The sequence below is a fragment of the Colletotrichum higginsianum genome, chromosome 1 (genome assembly GCF_001672515.1).
Source record: "Colletotrichum higginsianum IMI 349063 chromosome 1, whole genome shotgun sequence".
Lineage (NCBI taxonomy): Eukaryota > Fungi > Ascomycota > Sordariomycetes > Glomerellales > Glomerellaceae > Colletotrichum > Colletotrichum higginsianum.
This window is the reverse complement of record NC_030954.1, coordinates 4,810,850-4,827,155: the sequence shown is the minus strand read 5'-3', so window position 1 is coordinate 4,827,155 and position 16,306 is coordinate 4,810,850. Positions and strand designations below refer to the sequence as shown.

Below are 16,306 nucleotides of genomic sequence, written 5' to 3'. Positions count from 1 at the left end.
GGGTGTAATGGATTTCGGGTAAAATAGATGATGGCTGGCAAACCCCGCCGCAATGAACCGGCAAAATGTACGGCACGTATACTTGGATAGTAGTGGAGAGAGATTTCAAGCCAAAGCTTGAATACTGGGCATTTTGAGTCAATGCTCAATCGTTGATGATCGAACTAGCTGCGTATCGTGTTGTCTTTACAATTACTGCCCATTGCGAATGGACAGTAGCACATATCGCCACTCCAAGTACACTATTTGTTCTTGTTCACCATCTCGCCGACCTTTTCCGACACTTGCCTCCCCGCCGCTTGCACGTCTCCATTATCGCTGGAGCCGCCGAGGGTCGGCGTCGCGGTTTTTATCGCCGCCGCTGACGGCTCGTTTTTATCGTGCGCGATCTTGCTCTCGTTGAATTCGTTGACCTTCTTTACCAGGTCGCGGTCGTTGGCGGAGCCGAAGGATCCGTACGCGCCGTGTTGCTGGGGCAGCCTAATCAGTAAATATTCCCGGGCAAGAAGGCAACGTCACGTACATTTTCCATGGCTGACATAATGTTATACTGTTGGCGGGCGGGTGGGGGTGTGCAAAGCTCTTGTTTCGAATTGTGAACAGCGGATGTTCTTGCAGACGTCGTTGCTATGGCAAAGTAGGGCTATGTCGAAGGTGCAACGAGTTGCCGCCCAGTGGGCTTTATAATTCCAACGGGTTCTAGGGGCACCTAACGGCCGTGATCATCATGACGACGTTCCTTTCACATGCGGCGTCCCTGAGTGCCCTTGACCTACTATGTAAGAAATCGCAGGGGCTTCATTGGCCGCAGCGGCAGGCAAGGGAGCGCGGGGAATGGTGGTCGCATGCAAGTCCGAGACAGATCGGTGCCGAAAGGTGGCCGGCTCCGCTCCGGGATCCGTGTCAGAGTGGGGGCTGGTGAGCCGGGAGGACCGGTGGATCGGTAGGTATCCCGAGCTAAACGCGGGAACGGGATCGAGATCAGGGGAGCGTTCAACAAACAAACAAAGGGAAACGCGACTCGGGCACGAGAGGAGTTACTGCCATCCATCCTTTCAATATTTCCCCCTTCGTCGTCTTGCTGAAGTCCGGAACCCTCCTTGGGACCGAGGTAATGCAAACAGCCCAAAGCCATCTGCTCAGGCCTTGGCCGTGGTGGTTGTGGCGGGATGGTGTGATGGCTGGCTGGCTAGCTGTCTATCAGAAGTAGACATAGCGCGCATTCATCCCAACGCCATGTCAGCCGCAGGAGGTAAAGGTACATCAACAGTACATCCAGAAAGGTGGCTGCATTGGGCGTGGCCTTGATCGATGATGTAGGTGTGATACAATGTCTCGATGGTTGGCCAGGGACGTCATTTAGTGGAGTTTTGGGCATGTGTAACCCGTAGTCAATGCCCTGAGGACAGGTACAGGCAGGTCTAGATCGTGCTGGGGGAAGCTGCTGCCCCGCGCAATCAGGGCGTGCAGCAGCCGGCCGTGCTCATCTTTGCCTCAGTTTTCTAAGGGGGCGGGTGCATCCCTATGACATCACCCTAAGCTCATACGTCGCTGCAGCTCGGAGCTACCTAGCTCAGTGTGCCTACCTATCTCACCACACAGCTTGGTCGAGGGGTAGCTGCATTCATCCGCTTCTTTGTCTCTCTCTCATATTTGAGCCGTCTGCACTTTGAAATCTCCCTTTCCTCTCCCATTTCATCACTCAGAAATTCAATCTTCCACACGAACAAACGAACCAAAAACACGTTCAATCGCGACTCAGTCCAAGTAAACCAACAGCCCTCACTTAAACCCACACACTTATACACTCACAATGTCGTTCCTCATCGAGACCACCGGCCGCCGTCTGGCCACCCTCCCCCGCGTCATCCCTAGAACCTTTGCCGTCGCGCCCAGGTCCTTCACCACCACCGTTCCCGCTCAGAAGTCTGCGACCGAGACCGTCAAGGATGGCCTGAAGACTGTCGACCGTAAGGTCAGCGACAAGCTCGTCGACGGCATTGACGTCGGAGGTAACAACCAATCATTCCCCGCCACTTTTGGGCTCGTTCGTCGTGTCAGGGCATCCGTCCACTAACACCAAGCCGCAGCCAACGTCGCCGAGAAGGTCAAGCAGGCCGTTCCCAACACAACGGGCGAGGCTAAGGGCAAGGCTCAGGAGCTCAAGGGCGAGGCCAAGGGCAAGGTCAACGAGCTGTCGGGCCAGGCCAAGGGCAAGGCGCAAGAGCTTAAGGGCGAAGCGGCCGGCAAGACCAAGGGCGCCGCCGACCAAGTGAAGGGCACCGCCGACCAGGTTAAGAAGAACCTGTAAGTGGTTGTGATGGTTCTGATCCGTCTTTGATGAGACGTGAGAAAAGAATGAAGAATTGTACGACGAATAATTCATGACCGGGCATGCACCAAGGCCCATTGTACACTACCATTACTACTACTTCTGCCTCATAGCATGGAAAGGGGTTCTTCGGGTCTACCAAGGGGGCGTTTTCACAAGCTCAATCAAAACTTCGATTGATGACGATGCATTATCGATCCGCACGCTTTGCTTCATGACCGTGATCAGTAAGGATGGCAGTATAACAATGAAGCCTGAGCAACGGTTCTAACACGCCGAGGATGCCGTGACCGCCAAGATTGTGATATATCCTCAGTGGTCTTTCCCAGCTTCATGCCTCCCACTTGAACAGTTCGCGTCTCTTGTCAGCCCCCTTAGGCTACTTAAGGAAAGATCAAACATTTCAGTGCGTCTCTCCTGCTGCCGACTCGTTGTTGCTTCCATGGCCAATGACGACAGACAATGTGGCTCTTCGTCCATATCTACTCCTATCGTCTTCACACCACTCCTAGCCGCCTCGCTCCCAGCAATTCCTTTGAAGCGGCTTTGATACCCAAAGCATTATTCCAACATCATCCGATTCGTTCGCTCTTGCAATTGTTTACTCATAAACGGCATGCCCTCCACGCTCGCTTAGACACGGCATTCATTGACGTGACATCGAGCCTCGTCGCATGAAGCCTACTCACAAATCAAAATGGCCTTCCGACACAAACCCTTGGACAAGGCCAACTCCATCCGTCTTTTCACATTGCATCCCGGCAAGTTCAATGATGAGCTCGTCGGAGTCACCAGCGTTTGGAACTTCCCTGGAAGTGACTGTCCCGAATATACCTTCCTCTCCTACACATGGAACGACACGTCTGACGCCGCGGCAAGTCTGCCGTTGGCCATGTCTGACCAAGACTGGAACCGACAGGAAAACTCGCGGACAATCACGATCGACGACCAGCCGTTCAAAATACACCACAATCTTGCCCTCGCCCTGCTATACTTACGCTCTCAAACATCCGAAAACTAGTACTGGATCGACGCCATCTGCATCAACCTCGACGACACCTGCGAAAGAAGCGCCCAAACCTGTCTTATGCCCGCCATCGTGACCGAGGCCGGAGCCGTCATCGCTTGGCTCGGGCCTGATGAGCCTAGGCTATACCAGGCATTGGAGTCCGACAACGACAAGTGGAACCGCATGAGAATCAATTGGAATAACGGCAGAATCAAATTCCTCCCGGCCATCATGCACAAAGTGGGCGGGTTCGAGGTCAAAACAACCCCTCGGCATTGCGTCCAGACCATGGCCCTTGAACGGAACGACTACTGGAACCGCCTTTGGGTGCTTCACGAACTGTGTAATGCCAAGAGAGTCTTCTTCGTTTGCGGAAAGAATGTTTGGCGCGAAGAAGATCTCGACAGCTACACCCATTTCTTTGGCGGACGTCCATTCGCGTCCACCCTGAATGGGCGCAGACACAAAGACAGGAGGTTACCTCTGGAAAGCCTTCTGCTCAAGTACCATTCATATGAGTCCCGTGAGCCGCTCGACCGGGTTTACGCTTTGATCGGTCTGTCTTCTGACACGATCGCGACCGGTCCAGGTCTAGACATCGACACCGCGAATTCCAACTCCAACGTTCCCGAGACCGGTACACCCCTCACACGCGTGACCGTCGATTATAGGAGAACCCATTACGAGACCTGGAAGGACTTGGTCCGATGCAAAGTCGGAACAGTCACCGACATGACACATGTTGGAGAATCTGAAGATGGGCCAAGAATCAACATTGTTCGCTTCGCGGCCATCATCCAAAACGCACTTGGTCGTCTTGATTACGAAGGCCATCTTGAAAAGCTTGAGACCTCCCCGTATCTGACGCGCTTTTCGAACAACTGCATCATCGCAAAGGGCTACTTTGCTGGATACGTCCATCTCGTCGGACCAAGCTATAAGGAAATCGCCCTCGCTCATGATCAACAAACCCCGCCGGATAACTTTCCGGTCTACCACGAAAAGCATGAGGACGCCAAGTTTCGAGCCTTCGTACATAAGTACACTACACAACTGATCACCTCCCGCAGGCTTGAGCGAACCGCGTCGTCAAACTCAGATGACGGGCTCAGTTTCCTTGACCAACACCGCGGTTGGGTCTGGAGCGAAGGCATGGAGAACAACGATTTCAAATTCACACAGGCGTGTTGCATGGCAGCTAAAGCTAAGAAGCTGCCAAGCATACAGAATGGCGATCTCGTGCGCTTCACCGGCACCGACCACAGCGTCGGCTTCGCTTCGTCGGCGGCCGGTATCGAGGAGGGGGATCGCATTGTTGCGTTCCAGGGTTGCCACGTTGGCTTCATCGTCCGCTCGCTCGCCTCTTCTTCCTACCTGCGAATCATAAGCCAGGTCCACGTCGAAACCGCGCACCGGACGGTACGCCTCATGAACCACCACGGGGGCGACTACCGCTTTCCCGGTTAGAGCCCGATGGAAGACGACGATTACGAGAAAGCCTACGTCATGATGGATTTCCGCACGCTCCAGCAGCTTACAGCAGGAATGCAGTTCTGAGGGGGTATTGGAATCGAGGTTGTGCGATGAGAGACGTAGTCCTAGTTGTAGTTGTGTATTGTTGGTCGGTATACTTGACGGTGGACTCGCGGAGAGTGATAGCACCGGGCTACTTACTTGTATCGTTACATCTGCAGCGACTATCTGTAGCGAAATCATGATACCTCAGTAGTTTTGCAATAAAGCTCAAAAGAGCAGCGTTGGTTTGCGCTTCCGTCCACCCTCGTCTGGTGCTGGGGTGAGCAGCGGTGTATGTGACTCGCTGGAGAACTCCGTCTCTCACGTCCTCTTCTTTACATATAGTATTTCTTTACCAATGAACAATGTTGAAGTAGAAGACATGTTCCCAGATCTGCAACTCTCGGGCATGATGCTTTTGATACTTCCACGATGGGTACCCATAAGCCTTCTTACATGGGCGCAAACCCATTCGGGTACCCATGGGAACTTGATTCCCGTTGGAATTCACCACATTCCGCTCAGCTGTCGGTATCTGACTTTTGGGGGAGCAACATCTTTGCTAGAACATGATTAGCACAAGAGGGTTTCCTCTCAATAAGAGTGCCGTACGACGCACGTATCGCGAGGGTTGAATAAAGGGGGATCTGCATCCTGCTAGCTGCAAACTTGCACTAGACGATCGATGTGGAACCTCGCTTGTCGGGGGTGACAGAAGGGGACCCCTAGTTTACATGCCATTTTCGTGGGGTTTTTTGCTCGAAAAAGGCATGTTGTAGCTCAGCTGACGTGAGAGCTATCATCCTTCAGGATGGACTGGACGAAATCACGGGAGTTTTCCCAACTGTATAAACAAGGGATTCACATTCCCCTCCTCTTCACTTGACCAGTTTTCCATCTTTTTCGTGGGACAGACCTCTCTCCTCCACCACGATATCTGTTACTCAGGGCAGCTCCAGCTTGATACACGATGACGAGACAGATGGACAAACGCCTCATCACGCACGTCCTCGACGATGCCGTCAAGCAGGAGCCGGATCGGGTCTGGGCCTCGTACGCCATCAGCACGGACATCGCCAGGCACGGGTTCCGGGACGTCACGATCGGCCAGCTCGCGAGGGCGGTCGACCGCCTGGCGTGGCGCATCGAGGCGGCCATCGGCAAGAGCACCACCTTCGAGACGGTCCTCTACTACGGCCTCCCCGACGTCCGGTACGCCGTCTTCCTCATGGCGGCCGTCAAGACGGGCCACAAGGTCCTCTTCTGCTCGCACTTCAACAGCCTCGCCTTCAACCTGAGCCTCTGCGAGCGGACCGATTGCGGCGCCGTCCTGCGCTCCGAGGGCGTCGACGGCCCCGTCGACGCCCTGTTGCGAGTGCGGCCGATGAGGGAGGCGCTGGTGCCGACCCTGGACGACCTCTTCAATGACAACAGCGCCGAGTCGCTTCGGCCGTACCCCTACAACAGGTCGTACGCCGAGGGGATGGACGACCCGGTCGTCGTCGGCCACACTTCCGGAACCACGGGCCTCCCTAAGCCCGTCGCGTGGACCCAAAGGTCGTTCGCCGTGGTCGGCGTCTGGCAGTCGGTCCCCGATCTCGACGGCAGGCCGTCGGCCGAGAAGCTCCTGCTCGAGTCCCGGCGTTGCTACCAGACGATGCCCATCTACCACCCGTTCGGCCTGCTCACCTCCATCATCCACCCGCTCCACCGCGGAGGGACCCTCGTGCTGGGGCCCAACTCCCTGGGCCCCATCACGCCGCCCACGCTCGAGCAGATGTTCGAGCACGCCGACTTTGACAGCCTGGCCGGCGTCCCGGTCTACCTGGAGATGATCGCGCGGTCCCCCTCGATGCTGGACGTCGTCGGGGAGAAGCTCCGGTTCATCTACTTCGCCGGCGGCGCCCTCAGCCCGTCCACGGGCAACGCGCTGTCGGCCCGCGTCCGGCTGCACAGCCTCTACGGCTCGACCGAGGCCGGCGCTGCCTTCGGCCACCTCGTCGACCGCGACGACTGGGAGTGGCTCTGCCTCAATGACGACGAGAGCGGGCTCTCGTGGGAGCCGTACGCGGTCGAGGGCGTGGAGGGCGTCCACGAGCTCACCTTCGTCCGGACGCCCCGGTCCGAGGCTTTCCAGCACGTCTTCTGGCACACGGACTGCGGCGACGCGTTCCGGACCAACGACCTCTTCGTCAAGCACCCGACCAAGCGGCACCACTGGAGGTTCTACGCGCGCAAGGACGACATGGTCGTGACCAAGTTCGGGTGGAACGTCAACCCGGTCATCGTCGAGAGGACCGTCGCGCAGCACCCGGCCGTCCGGCATGTCGTCGTCGGCGGCACGGGCCGGCGGAACATCTGCGCCGTCGTCGACCTCGTGGATCGCGACAACGACGACGCCGCCGCTCCTGCCGACGCGGTGCTGGAGAACATCTGGCCTTCTGTAGAGAAGTCCAACGCATTCATGGACAAGACGGGCCAGCTGGCGAGGGAGAGAATCTTGTTCAGCGACAAGGACAGGCCGTTCCCGCTCGCCGGCAAGGGCAACGTCCAGAGGGCGGCTGTACTCCGGCTGTACGAGAGGGAGATTGACGACATGTATGCTCGGGTCGGAGACGACTGAGGAGGTTCTGAAGACGATGAGTCGAGGTTACTATTGTTTTTTGTTTTTTTTTGCGCACGCGGCACAGTAACAAGATCCGGGGGCGGGTTCGCCGATATGGGCCAAAAGTGCGGCCGAACGGATGCTGGCCGCCTACGGACTCGATCAACCGACTGAACCTTGGTTAGTTGTCGAGGCCCAAGAGATATCAACGAGGATCACTGCCTTTTAGGTTCAAGCCGCCGATCAAACAAACGAGAATCTACGGTTGCATCGCAAATCTTGGCATGCCTACGGATTACCGGATGAGCACGCAGGCAAACTCATTCCCGTTTCCCGATTGTGGTGGTCTCTGGTCGGCAGAGCCTCTATATACAGAAAATATATACAGAAAGAAACATGTGAGGGTGCCAGGGTCAAGAAAGCATGTGAAATGAGACGATGAACAAATCCTTGCACAGACATCACCCCATCGCACGAATTGTCCTAGGGACAAGTATTAAGTTGCCAAGTCAAGCTCAGAACAAGGAGCTAGAGACAACATCGCAAGTGTGGACGGGTAGTCTTGGGGTCGTCGTGCTGAAGAATGGGCATGCGATGACGAAATGGTGAATTCTGTATCACCGCTGTTGGGCCTTGAGGACAGATGAAGAGGCACCAGAACGCGCGAAAGCTCCTTCGGGCTGTGGGAGTACAGTGGAATCTCCGATACAGAGAAGGCGTTCATGAAGGACACTACCACGGCGCGCCAGCTGCATACCAATCACAACAAGTAGGAGAAGACAAGTTTCACGCAGTCATCACACATCATCAATCACGAATATTGATAGAATGTACCGACGGAACCACCTCCCAACCCTGACATCCCCCACCCAGTCCCGTCTTCCCCTAGCTGCCAGAGACAACCAGAGTCAGGGATTCAGGGCAGATAGCAGGATGACAAGAATAGGCCGGGAGAGCAAATGGTCAATTCGCGCAAGCCGAACCACCCATATGCCCCCACCCGTAAAAAGTCCCTGTCCTGAAATCAGGAACCGTCGGTTGAAGCCCGCGTCATGGAGTCGATCCCCCGCCGACAACACTTCATCTTGCGATCTTGTGCCTTGCGGGACAGGGGGAAAAGTCCCAGAGGAATACGACTGTTTGATGTACCGCTCGTAATACAGAGCTGGATCAAGGATGAATCTCTCCTTGCGCTCCACCTGGACGTGCGGATTGCCTTGGCCTCAACGGCGAGGCGGATCATAAGACATGCGTATGTGGTGTAAAGAGAAGGGCAGCACACATAGGGAGGGACACGTTGGCAACATGACATGCGTCCATGCGTGCCATGAGCGCAGGAAGGGCTGGGTCGGTTGCCGGGATGGCCCATGGGTATCGTACATTTTGGTCTCATCTAGGTCAAGTCTCGTCAGCAAACATTAGTGGAATGACCGGTCTTGGTCCTCCTCAAAGAAGACCTTCTTTCGTCCGCTACCCCGGTCGTCTTCCATATTCTCCAAAGCCTGGTCAATCTCCAAGATATCCAGCATCTCCTCCTCAACATCGCGCATCGTGACATCGTCCTGCAAGTCTGCCGCTGCGCTGAGCGTGTCGGCGAACCCGAAGCCCGACTTGGGCCGGCCGACGGGAAGCGTGAAGTCGTGGGTGGGATCCTCTGCGTCGAAGCTGTCGCGGCCGTTTGATTTCGCACGCAAGCTTCTCGTCTTGTTGACGCTGAGGTTGAACGAGACATTCCGGGGCTGGTCGGGTCGAGGGTGCACGATGATGGCGCTGGGCGGCTCTGCCTTCCCCCTGTCGCCGAAGAGGCGTCGTCGTGTCGAGACAACAGATCCGATCTTGGTGCCAGGCGTGTCCTCCGACTCATGGACAATAACCAGGCGGCTCTCTCCCATGATGAGAACCTCGATCTGCAATCCTCCTTCGGTCTCCTTCAGCTTCGGGTAATTGACCGCAGCGCCGACGCCACAACATCGCTCTCCGAGAAGGCCGGTAGACAGGTCGTGCAGGCGGATCATTCTGGTCGGAGTAGTACCGCTGAAGAGGTTCACGCCACCCCCCGAGCCCCGACGCAGTTGTGCGTCCCAGAACCGAGATACTGCTGGGATGACCGAGACATTATCCAGCCCACCAATCCATAGCACAACACTCTCGTCGGCGGAGCCCGAGCCACTACCGGGCAAGGGCGTCACCACAATACCACCCCTGACAGACACGAGACGTTCCAGTGAGCCGGCCGCGCTCAACGATGCCGCAGCATCACGACGGCTATGCGGCGTCAGAGGAACAAACTCGCCATTGCCGTTTGACCTCGGTACGCCAGCCGTCGTGCGCAAAGGCCCTGTACCTTCGACATGGCCACTGGCACTGAAGGCTGTAAGCGCCGCACCCTTGATGCCAGAGCTGTTCTTTCCCAGGATCGAAGCGCCGAGCGGGCTGGCACCATCCACGTCCCAAATACCCCATGTGCCGTCCGCCAGTAATGCGAGCACGGCTCTACCATGTGCGATCCAAGCTGCGTCAAGAATCGGCTTCCGCGTCGAAGTAGGGCGAGTGAAGGGCTGGAACATAGACAGAAGCCAGGAACCTTGGCTGGGGAACGGCCCAACGGCCTGGTCGTCGGGAGGCAACGAGGGTAGGGCGTAGTCGTAGATACGTACGGCATGCGGCGAGGCTACCGTGAGGAGCTGGGTAAGGTGTGTCGGGTTGAAAGAAATGCTGCACAGGGGGCTGGGAAGGTATTCGGACTGAAAGGGGTTGATTCGGCCACTAGCTTCGCCTGGTTGGACATCCAGAGGGACATCCCACAGACGAAGTGTTCCGGATGCCTCGCGAGTATGTGCGGCCACAACGAGGCGAGGCTTCTGTGTGCTTGAGGTATCGGTTTGTTCTCGTATCCGATCGGAGCTGGACGATGTCTTGGGCTTGATCAATGACATGGCGACCCCTTCACTGTGCTTGTATTGGCCGCCAAGGAGAACAACGCGCTCGCCCCACTGGCCAGACCCAGCCTTGCCGGCCAGTAGATTCGATCTCAGCTCGGGGCGCGCCTTGCTTTCCGGGCTTGGAGGCGTCAATGGAAGCGTCACAACGTAGACCTCATTGGTGGCGCAGGCCACGGTGAAGACCATCTTCTCCTTGAGCACATCGGCCCCTCCCCACGCGGCATCTTCGGCGGGGCAAGGCGTCATAGGTAGCACCGCCAGATGAAGAGCGGTTGTGCCGAGAGAAAGATCAAGGGTCTGGATGATTTCAGGATACGGTCCATCCTCCTCGGAATTTTCGAACTCGGGTTTGTCTGTGAATGGCGCAAAGGCCTTGCCTGCCTTGGCCGACTTGGCCGGGGGTTCGTCGTCATCGGAGTCGATGATCATGACGGAATCGTCCGGGGCGCCGTTTTGTTTCTCATTCGTCGGAACAGAAGACTTTGTTCTTGTGGGTTTGAACCTCCGTCCGCCTCTCCAGACTATCGTGACACCGTTATCATGGGCGTACAGGAGGATTGCGGCCCCTTGGGGAGACTGGACGGGGTAGGTCTTGACATCGTGAATCCGCCTCGATAGATTGTAGCTAAACCATATGAGCAAACTGTATCGACATTGGGGTCTCCACTCATCCATACGTGTATTGTGTGTTTTGCGACGTGCGACGGACTCGCGGTGTAAGATGAGGAGTCATGACTGCTGGCCTCGCGGTAATGTTGTTGTTTTCGCTAGGAGCTTCCACTCCAGCTGGATTGGGCTAGGTGGCGGATTTGGGACGAGAGGCGCTTTCGTTAACAATAAAGAAAGGCAGCGGCTCCAAATATTAGGGCCTATGTGCTGTTCAATTGCACAGACGAATTTTGCGGATTGGTAGGCGCGGAGTTAATGCGCAAAACGCTGGGTGGCTCTCACGGTTGATGAAGCTGTAGAACAAAAACGCGATGGGTGTCGCGAAAAGCATCGAGAAGCTGGGTGGCTGGTGTTCCCACACAAATGATTCTGCCGCTGTGGCTGAAGACGGCGGTCAATGAAGCTCTGTACTTTGGCGGCAATGGTTAGAGCTTAGGCCACCGGGCACCATCTGCAGTCAACTGGCTGGGAACATTCCCGAATGTTTCCAAAAGTCCAGAGGAAGGAGCTCATCACGTCGCTTTCCTGAGGTACCTACACGTGCACTAGGCAAGAAAGATACAGGGAAGGGAGGAAATCGTTCTTCTCATCCTATCTAATTTGCCTAAGTCTCATCTCACCTTTCTCCAATTCTCACGGGCTGCATTCTCGGCGCTGGTACTCCCGTCGATTGATTCAATTGAAGCCGGCCAGACCGTTTGAGCTAACTTGGCCCCTCTCTTCTTCTCATCAATCAGTCGGGCTCGACGTGTTTACTTTGATGAGAAACGTAGATCGGGCATCACACATCTCACAGTCTTAGTACTCAATCCTCTAGAACACCGTAAGTACCACTGAACTCTATTTGTTCTGTAACTATCTCCGTATTTACACTTGGCCAACTAATAAAGAACTAGGGCCTTGTCTTCATACCCAACTCCCATCCTGATCTGCCGAGGCGTCACCGGACTCATCCATCGCCATAATGTTCACTCCCACCGTCGCAAACTCAATCTCCTTCTTCTATGCAGTGGGCAACACTCCTGCTATCAACCTGACAAAGAACCTGCCCCATGGCGTTGATGCCAGCATTCTGGTTCTCGGCTGTGGTGATGTGAGAAATATCCTCCACACCGCGTACAATGAGGACGGCCTTCGTAAGTCGTGAGCTCGCCCCTCTGCTCCTACCCCACTAACACGTCGAAAGCCAGCCGCAAGCTCGATATCACGACAAACGACATCGATGAGGCTATTCTGGGTATGATTGTTCCCTTGCTTCTCTATTACTCTGCTCTGACAAAATGAAGCACGCAACATCTTCTTACTGTCCCTCCTTCTGGACAATGGTGCCTCCGGCGATACGCCCTGGAACCTGTACTACAACCTTCATCTTGACAAGGCAGATTTGAGCGTCTTGGCTTCTCATGTCAAGAAGCTCATCTTGGCGTCTGAGTCCTTCAAGTCATGGAAAGCAAGCTCTTACGGCAAGGTCTTTCCATTTTGCGACCAAGCCACTCTGGATGATGTTCGTGCCGTATGGATCACCTACGACACTGCCGCCAGTTCCGACAATCCGTCCGCGGACTCGGCGTCCTTGGTGGCTAACCTGAAGCACTCTCTGGAGGCCAAGAAAGTCGCCTTTGGCGATGGCGTCGCCATCACCGGTCTGCGATCAGCCGCCCCTGTCGCGTTGCAGTTCTCCCAGGATGTCATCGAGGCATCGCAGGAGTTCTGGAAGTCTGCCGTCGCAGGGCCCAGCGGCGCCGCCAGCAGCCCGAACCCTCTGTTCTATGCCTCTCTATCGAAGCACCGGCTCTTGCACTATGCTACTGATCCCATCCTGGGCTTCCATCTCGCCACTGCTTTCGTTCCCCTGACGGAGAAGTCCCCTCTTAAGCCCAATGTGAAGGGCGAGAAGTTCAAAGCCTTCGCCGCCGCAAAGACTCAGTTCCGAGAGTGGACCACCGCCTGCGCGACCATGCTTAGGGCAAAGAGACTGGTGATCCGCTCCGTTGCCAGCGAATTTCTGGCCTTCTGTCACACCCTCCAACACTACGCTGCCACGAAGGAGACGTCTGCCGGATGGTATCGTCGGCAGTTCGACGCCCGCGTGCTTGCTCTCGACCCCGACACGTATGGGTTAAAGTCAAACGCCCCGGTGGCTTTCGATGCCATTGACACATCCAATCTCGCTGACCACTTCGGTACTATAAACATTCTCGTGTCGGCGCTGCCTCTGCTTACTGCGCAGCCGTGGTCAGCTCTATTCACCGAGACCCTTCTTAAGACAGAAGACACCACCAAAGAAGCATTTGACAAGCTCCTTTACGGCCACGGCCCTACAGTGTCATTGCTTCTGGGAGCTAGCCCTGTTGAATACTGGACCAACGCCACCGCCGTATCAAGCGTCGACGAGATTCTCATCGGCCTGAGCAGCAACACGATACAGACAAGCAAGGATACGCCGTCTCAGGTGCACAACCGCGTTACTTGGAAGCAGGCCAAACACTTATCGGGAGTGAGCTCTAAAAGCCCTCTCAAGATCGACCCGGAGGCGCTGGCAAACATCTTCTTCGCCCTGTACCTCGAGATGTTTGCGCATGAGAATCCGATGAAGCTGCTGACCATCTCCAAAGCCTCCGTCACCCAGCTGATTCGAAACACCGCCTATTCCCACTTCCATCGCGGAACGCTGGTATCCCTTTTGCGATATCTCAAGCTCAGACTGTCCGTGACCGACTTCGACGTCACCTGCAGGCTGTTGATCGAGAAGATCTGTGCCGAGAGAAGCCTCATGTTCACGGGCAATCTCAGGCAGGATTTGTCCCTGCAGATGCACACCCAGGGTGTGTATTCAGAGCCCTGGCTTCGTCGTGATATCAAGCCTAATCGCAACCTCGGCGGTTTCGACTCGTGGGAGCACGTCCCAGAAGTGGTAGCCGTCAGTCTTGTCGTGCCGCGGTCCAAGTTTGCTAGGGTTTTCTCGGAATCGGATCAGTCAAAGATAAGCTCTCCCACGATCAGAGCATCCTTGGTCTCTGGCAAGGATGCGGATCCCAAGTGGCACAACTTCCACGACGAAGTTCAACTCGTCTTCGGCAACATCGCCACAAGCGGCAACAGGGAGAGCAGCGATTTCTCTGTCACCGTCGAAGCGGACCCCGCAGGTTGGCTGGGAGATTCTCCCCTCATCGCGTCCTTTTACGTCCCTGCTGCCGCGCTCCAGATGGAACGGAAGACGGCGTATGTTCGTCTGGAGGTCCTCAGCTCCGCCCAAAGTATTGCCGTCTTCAGCAAGACGTTAGGCTCCGAGCTACAAATCTTCCAGACGACACTGGATGATGAGGACAACGTCTTCATCACCAAGTACATGCCCGGCCAAAGCAAGTATCCCGCCGCCTCCGATGCAGCGGCGGCTGTCGCCGAGTCTGCTGTAGCGACCAGCAGTGAGACGGCTTCCGTCTTCACCGCCGACGCGTCCAGTGACCAGAGCAGAGTCGAGACTATCACAGGTCATCTTGACTTTCTCTCCGATAAGGGCAAGAAGCTGCTCACCGACAAGGTTCCAGTTGTCGTTGAGCAAGCATCGCCTTTCACCGTCAATCTCGTGTTTGGCGACAAGAAGCACATCTACCCTCTTACTTTCCCGGTTCCGGTCGACGCTCGCAAGGCTAAAACACGCATCGCTCGCAAGTCAGCGTACTTTGAGGTCATCGTCCCCTTCGCCGCGCCCCCGACCAAACCAGAGATCAAAACGGCCCTCGACGATTTTGTTTATCCAACCTACCTCGCCAAAAGCTTGTCCAGCACTCCGGCGGACCTCAACACGCCACATTTCAACCTTGACCGTCTCCCCATCATTGACGTCAAAAACAAAGAAGACAGTCGCTGGATAACGACGCTGCTCTCCTTCGAGTTCTCCCTTAGCGAGAGGGCGCTGCGCGATGAAGTCAACGCGGGAAGGGAGGCCTTGTCGCCCTCGCCTCGTCTCAACTTCAAGGAATCCATCTTCACCATGGCGATGCTCTCCTCTGGCCAGCAGGGCGGCCAGACCGGCCTCTTCTGCCTCAACCACCCCGACCGCGGTGGCATCCACATGCTCATCTTCGTATCCGCCATTAGGCTTGACAGCGCCGCAGCCTCCGTCGTCCTTGACGCAGCCGTGATGCCCATGACATTCCCCGTCATCCAAAAGTGCGAGCCTTTTTTGCTGCTTCTTAGAGAGCTGCAGATGTGCTCCATCACAGTCAATGACGACGAGCTCATATTCTGGAAGAAGACGCTCCCGGCACTCGCGGAGCGCACCCGGACGTGGAACCACAAATCATCCTGTGAGTACCGCAAGACCGGCTCCGTCCCTCTATCCTTGGAACCCAGTGAGCCGGTCCTCTGCTCGTGCGGCAACGGCAAATTGCCAGACAACTTCATCAGCCTCCCTGAATGGGACACGGCCGCCAAGCACGCCACTCGAATCGCCATCAGCCCGACCTTTGCCGTGCCGTTGGTCGAGGAGATTGTCGACACAGAACTCTACAAACAGATTGGCACGGGCGCCCCCGCGCAGAAGGAGAGGTGCACAAACTGCGGCAAGACGGGCAAGGACGGCGCCGCGCTGAAAAAGTGCACGCGCTGCCGCAAGGCCAAGTACTGCAGTGCCGACTGCCAGAAGAAAGACTGGCGTAAGCACCGCGGAGAGTGCGAGTAGAGCGCCGAGTGACTTAAGGTGAGCACAGCCTCGGCAGGGGCAAAAACGCAAATAATAATACCGTTTATGGCATGTTGTCTTGACCCTCTTCTCTCGGTGAGCCCGTTGGGGTGCTTTGATGCCTGGTGTCAAGGTCATTTTATACATATTGACACCACGCCACACCACTCGCTCACCGGTTGCCTAAGTATGTTCCGTTTCGCCTCCAGGGCCGAGATGTGTCTGGAAGGGGAAATCCCCTTGAGTCGTAGGTCTAGCTAGCTTGCGCCAGCTGATATGATCTCAGGTCGCGCATGCGTCCACCACTCACATGCACGTTTGTGCACACTCTGGACATGCTTTCGCAGGGCAAGGCACAACGTCATGAATCTGTGAAAGATGTAGAGGGAAAAGGTAGACAAGAGAACGCATGCGGCTCATCCGGTCCCCATGGTAGGGGAACCAACCCCCTTGGCGTCCACCAATGATCAGGCAGAAATGCGACAAGCTGGTTCGACGCGATCACACCCTCACCGTTGGATGTGGCTTGGTGTAGCATCATCGCAGCACA

General features: G+C 56.0%; 6 protein-coding genes across 6 annotated transcripts; 4 read left to right on the top strand and 2 right to left on the bottom strand.

Moving 5' to 3' along the window:
* Positions 1 to 242: 242 nt before the first annotated feature.
* Positions 243 to 541, bottom strand: CH63R_01419 (uncharacterized protein; the record flags this gene model as incomplete). Its single annotated transcript, XM_018296394.1, has 2 exons — positions 243 to 470; positions 524 to 541. The coding sequence occupies 2 exons, from the start codon at positions 539 to 541 to the stop codon at positions 243 to 245; spliced, it is 246 nt and encodes an 81-aa protein (XP_018164756.1).
* Positions 542 to 1,813: 1,272 nt separating this feature from the next.
* Positions 1,814 to 2,311, top strand: CH63R_01418 (Lea domain protein; the record flags this gene model as incomplete). Its single annotated transcript, XM_018296393.1, has 2 exons — positions 1,814 to 2,012; positions 2,091 to 2,311. The coding sequence occupies 2 exons, from the start codon at positions 1,814 to 1,816 to the stop codon at positions 2,309 to 2,311; spliced, it is 420 nt and encodes a 139-aa protein (XP_018164755.1).
* A 718-nt stretch (positions 2,312 to 3,029) lies between these two features.
* Positions 3,030 to 4,808, top strand: CH63R_01417 (Heterokaryon incompatibility protein; the record flags this gene model as incomplete). The annotated part of the gene is made up of 2 exons (XM_018296392.1): positions 3,030 to 3,352; positions 3,404 to 4,808. The coding sequence occupies 2 exons, from the start codon at positions 3,030 to 3,032 to the stop codon at positions 4,806 to 4,808; spliced, it is 1,728 nt and encodes a 575-aa protein (XP_018164754.1).
* Positions 4,809 to 5,826: 1,018 nt separating this feature from the next.
* Positions 5,827 to 7,479, top strand: CH63R_01416 (Ochratoxin A non-ribosomal peptide synthetase; the record flags this gene model as incomplete). The annotated part of the gene is made up of 1 exon (XM_018296391.1): positions 5,827 to 7,479. The coding sequence occupies one exon, from the start codon at positions 5,827 to 5,829 to the stop codon at positions 7,477 to 7,479; it is 1,653 nt and encodes a 550-aa protein (XP_018164753.1).
* Positions 7,480 to 8,879: 1,400 nt separating this feature from the next.
* CH63R_01415 (uncharacterized protein) lies at positions 8,880 to 11,136 on the bottom strand (the record flags this gene model as incomplete). Its single annotated transcript, XM_018296390.1, has 2 exons — positions 8,880 to 11,028; positions 11,081 to 11,136. The coding sequence occupies 2 exons, from the start codon at positions 11,134 to 11,136 to the stop codon at positions 8,880 to 8,882; spliced, it is 2,205 nt and encodes a 734-aa protein (XP_018164752.1).
* Positions 11,137 to 12,036: 900 nt separating this feature from the next.
* On the top strand, positions 12,037 to 15,756 carry CH63R_01414 (MYND finger; the record flags this gene model as incomplete). The annotated part of the gene is made up of 3 exons (XM_018296389.1): positions 12,037 to 12,208; positions 12,259 to 12,309; positions 12,359 to 15,756. 3 exons carry the CDS (start codon positions 12,037 to 12,039, stop codon positions 15,754 to 15,756), a joined length of 3,621 nt encoding a protein of 1,206 aa, XP_018164751.1.
* Positions 15,757 to 16,306: the final 550 nt, after the last annotated feature.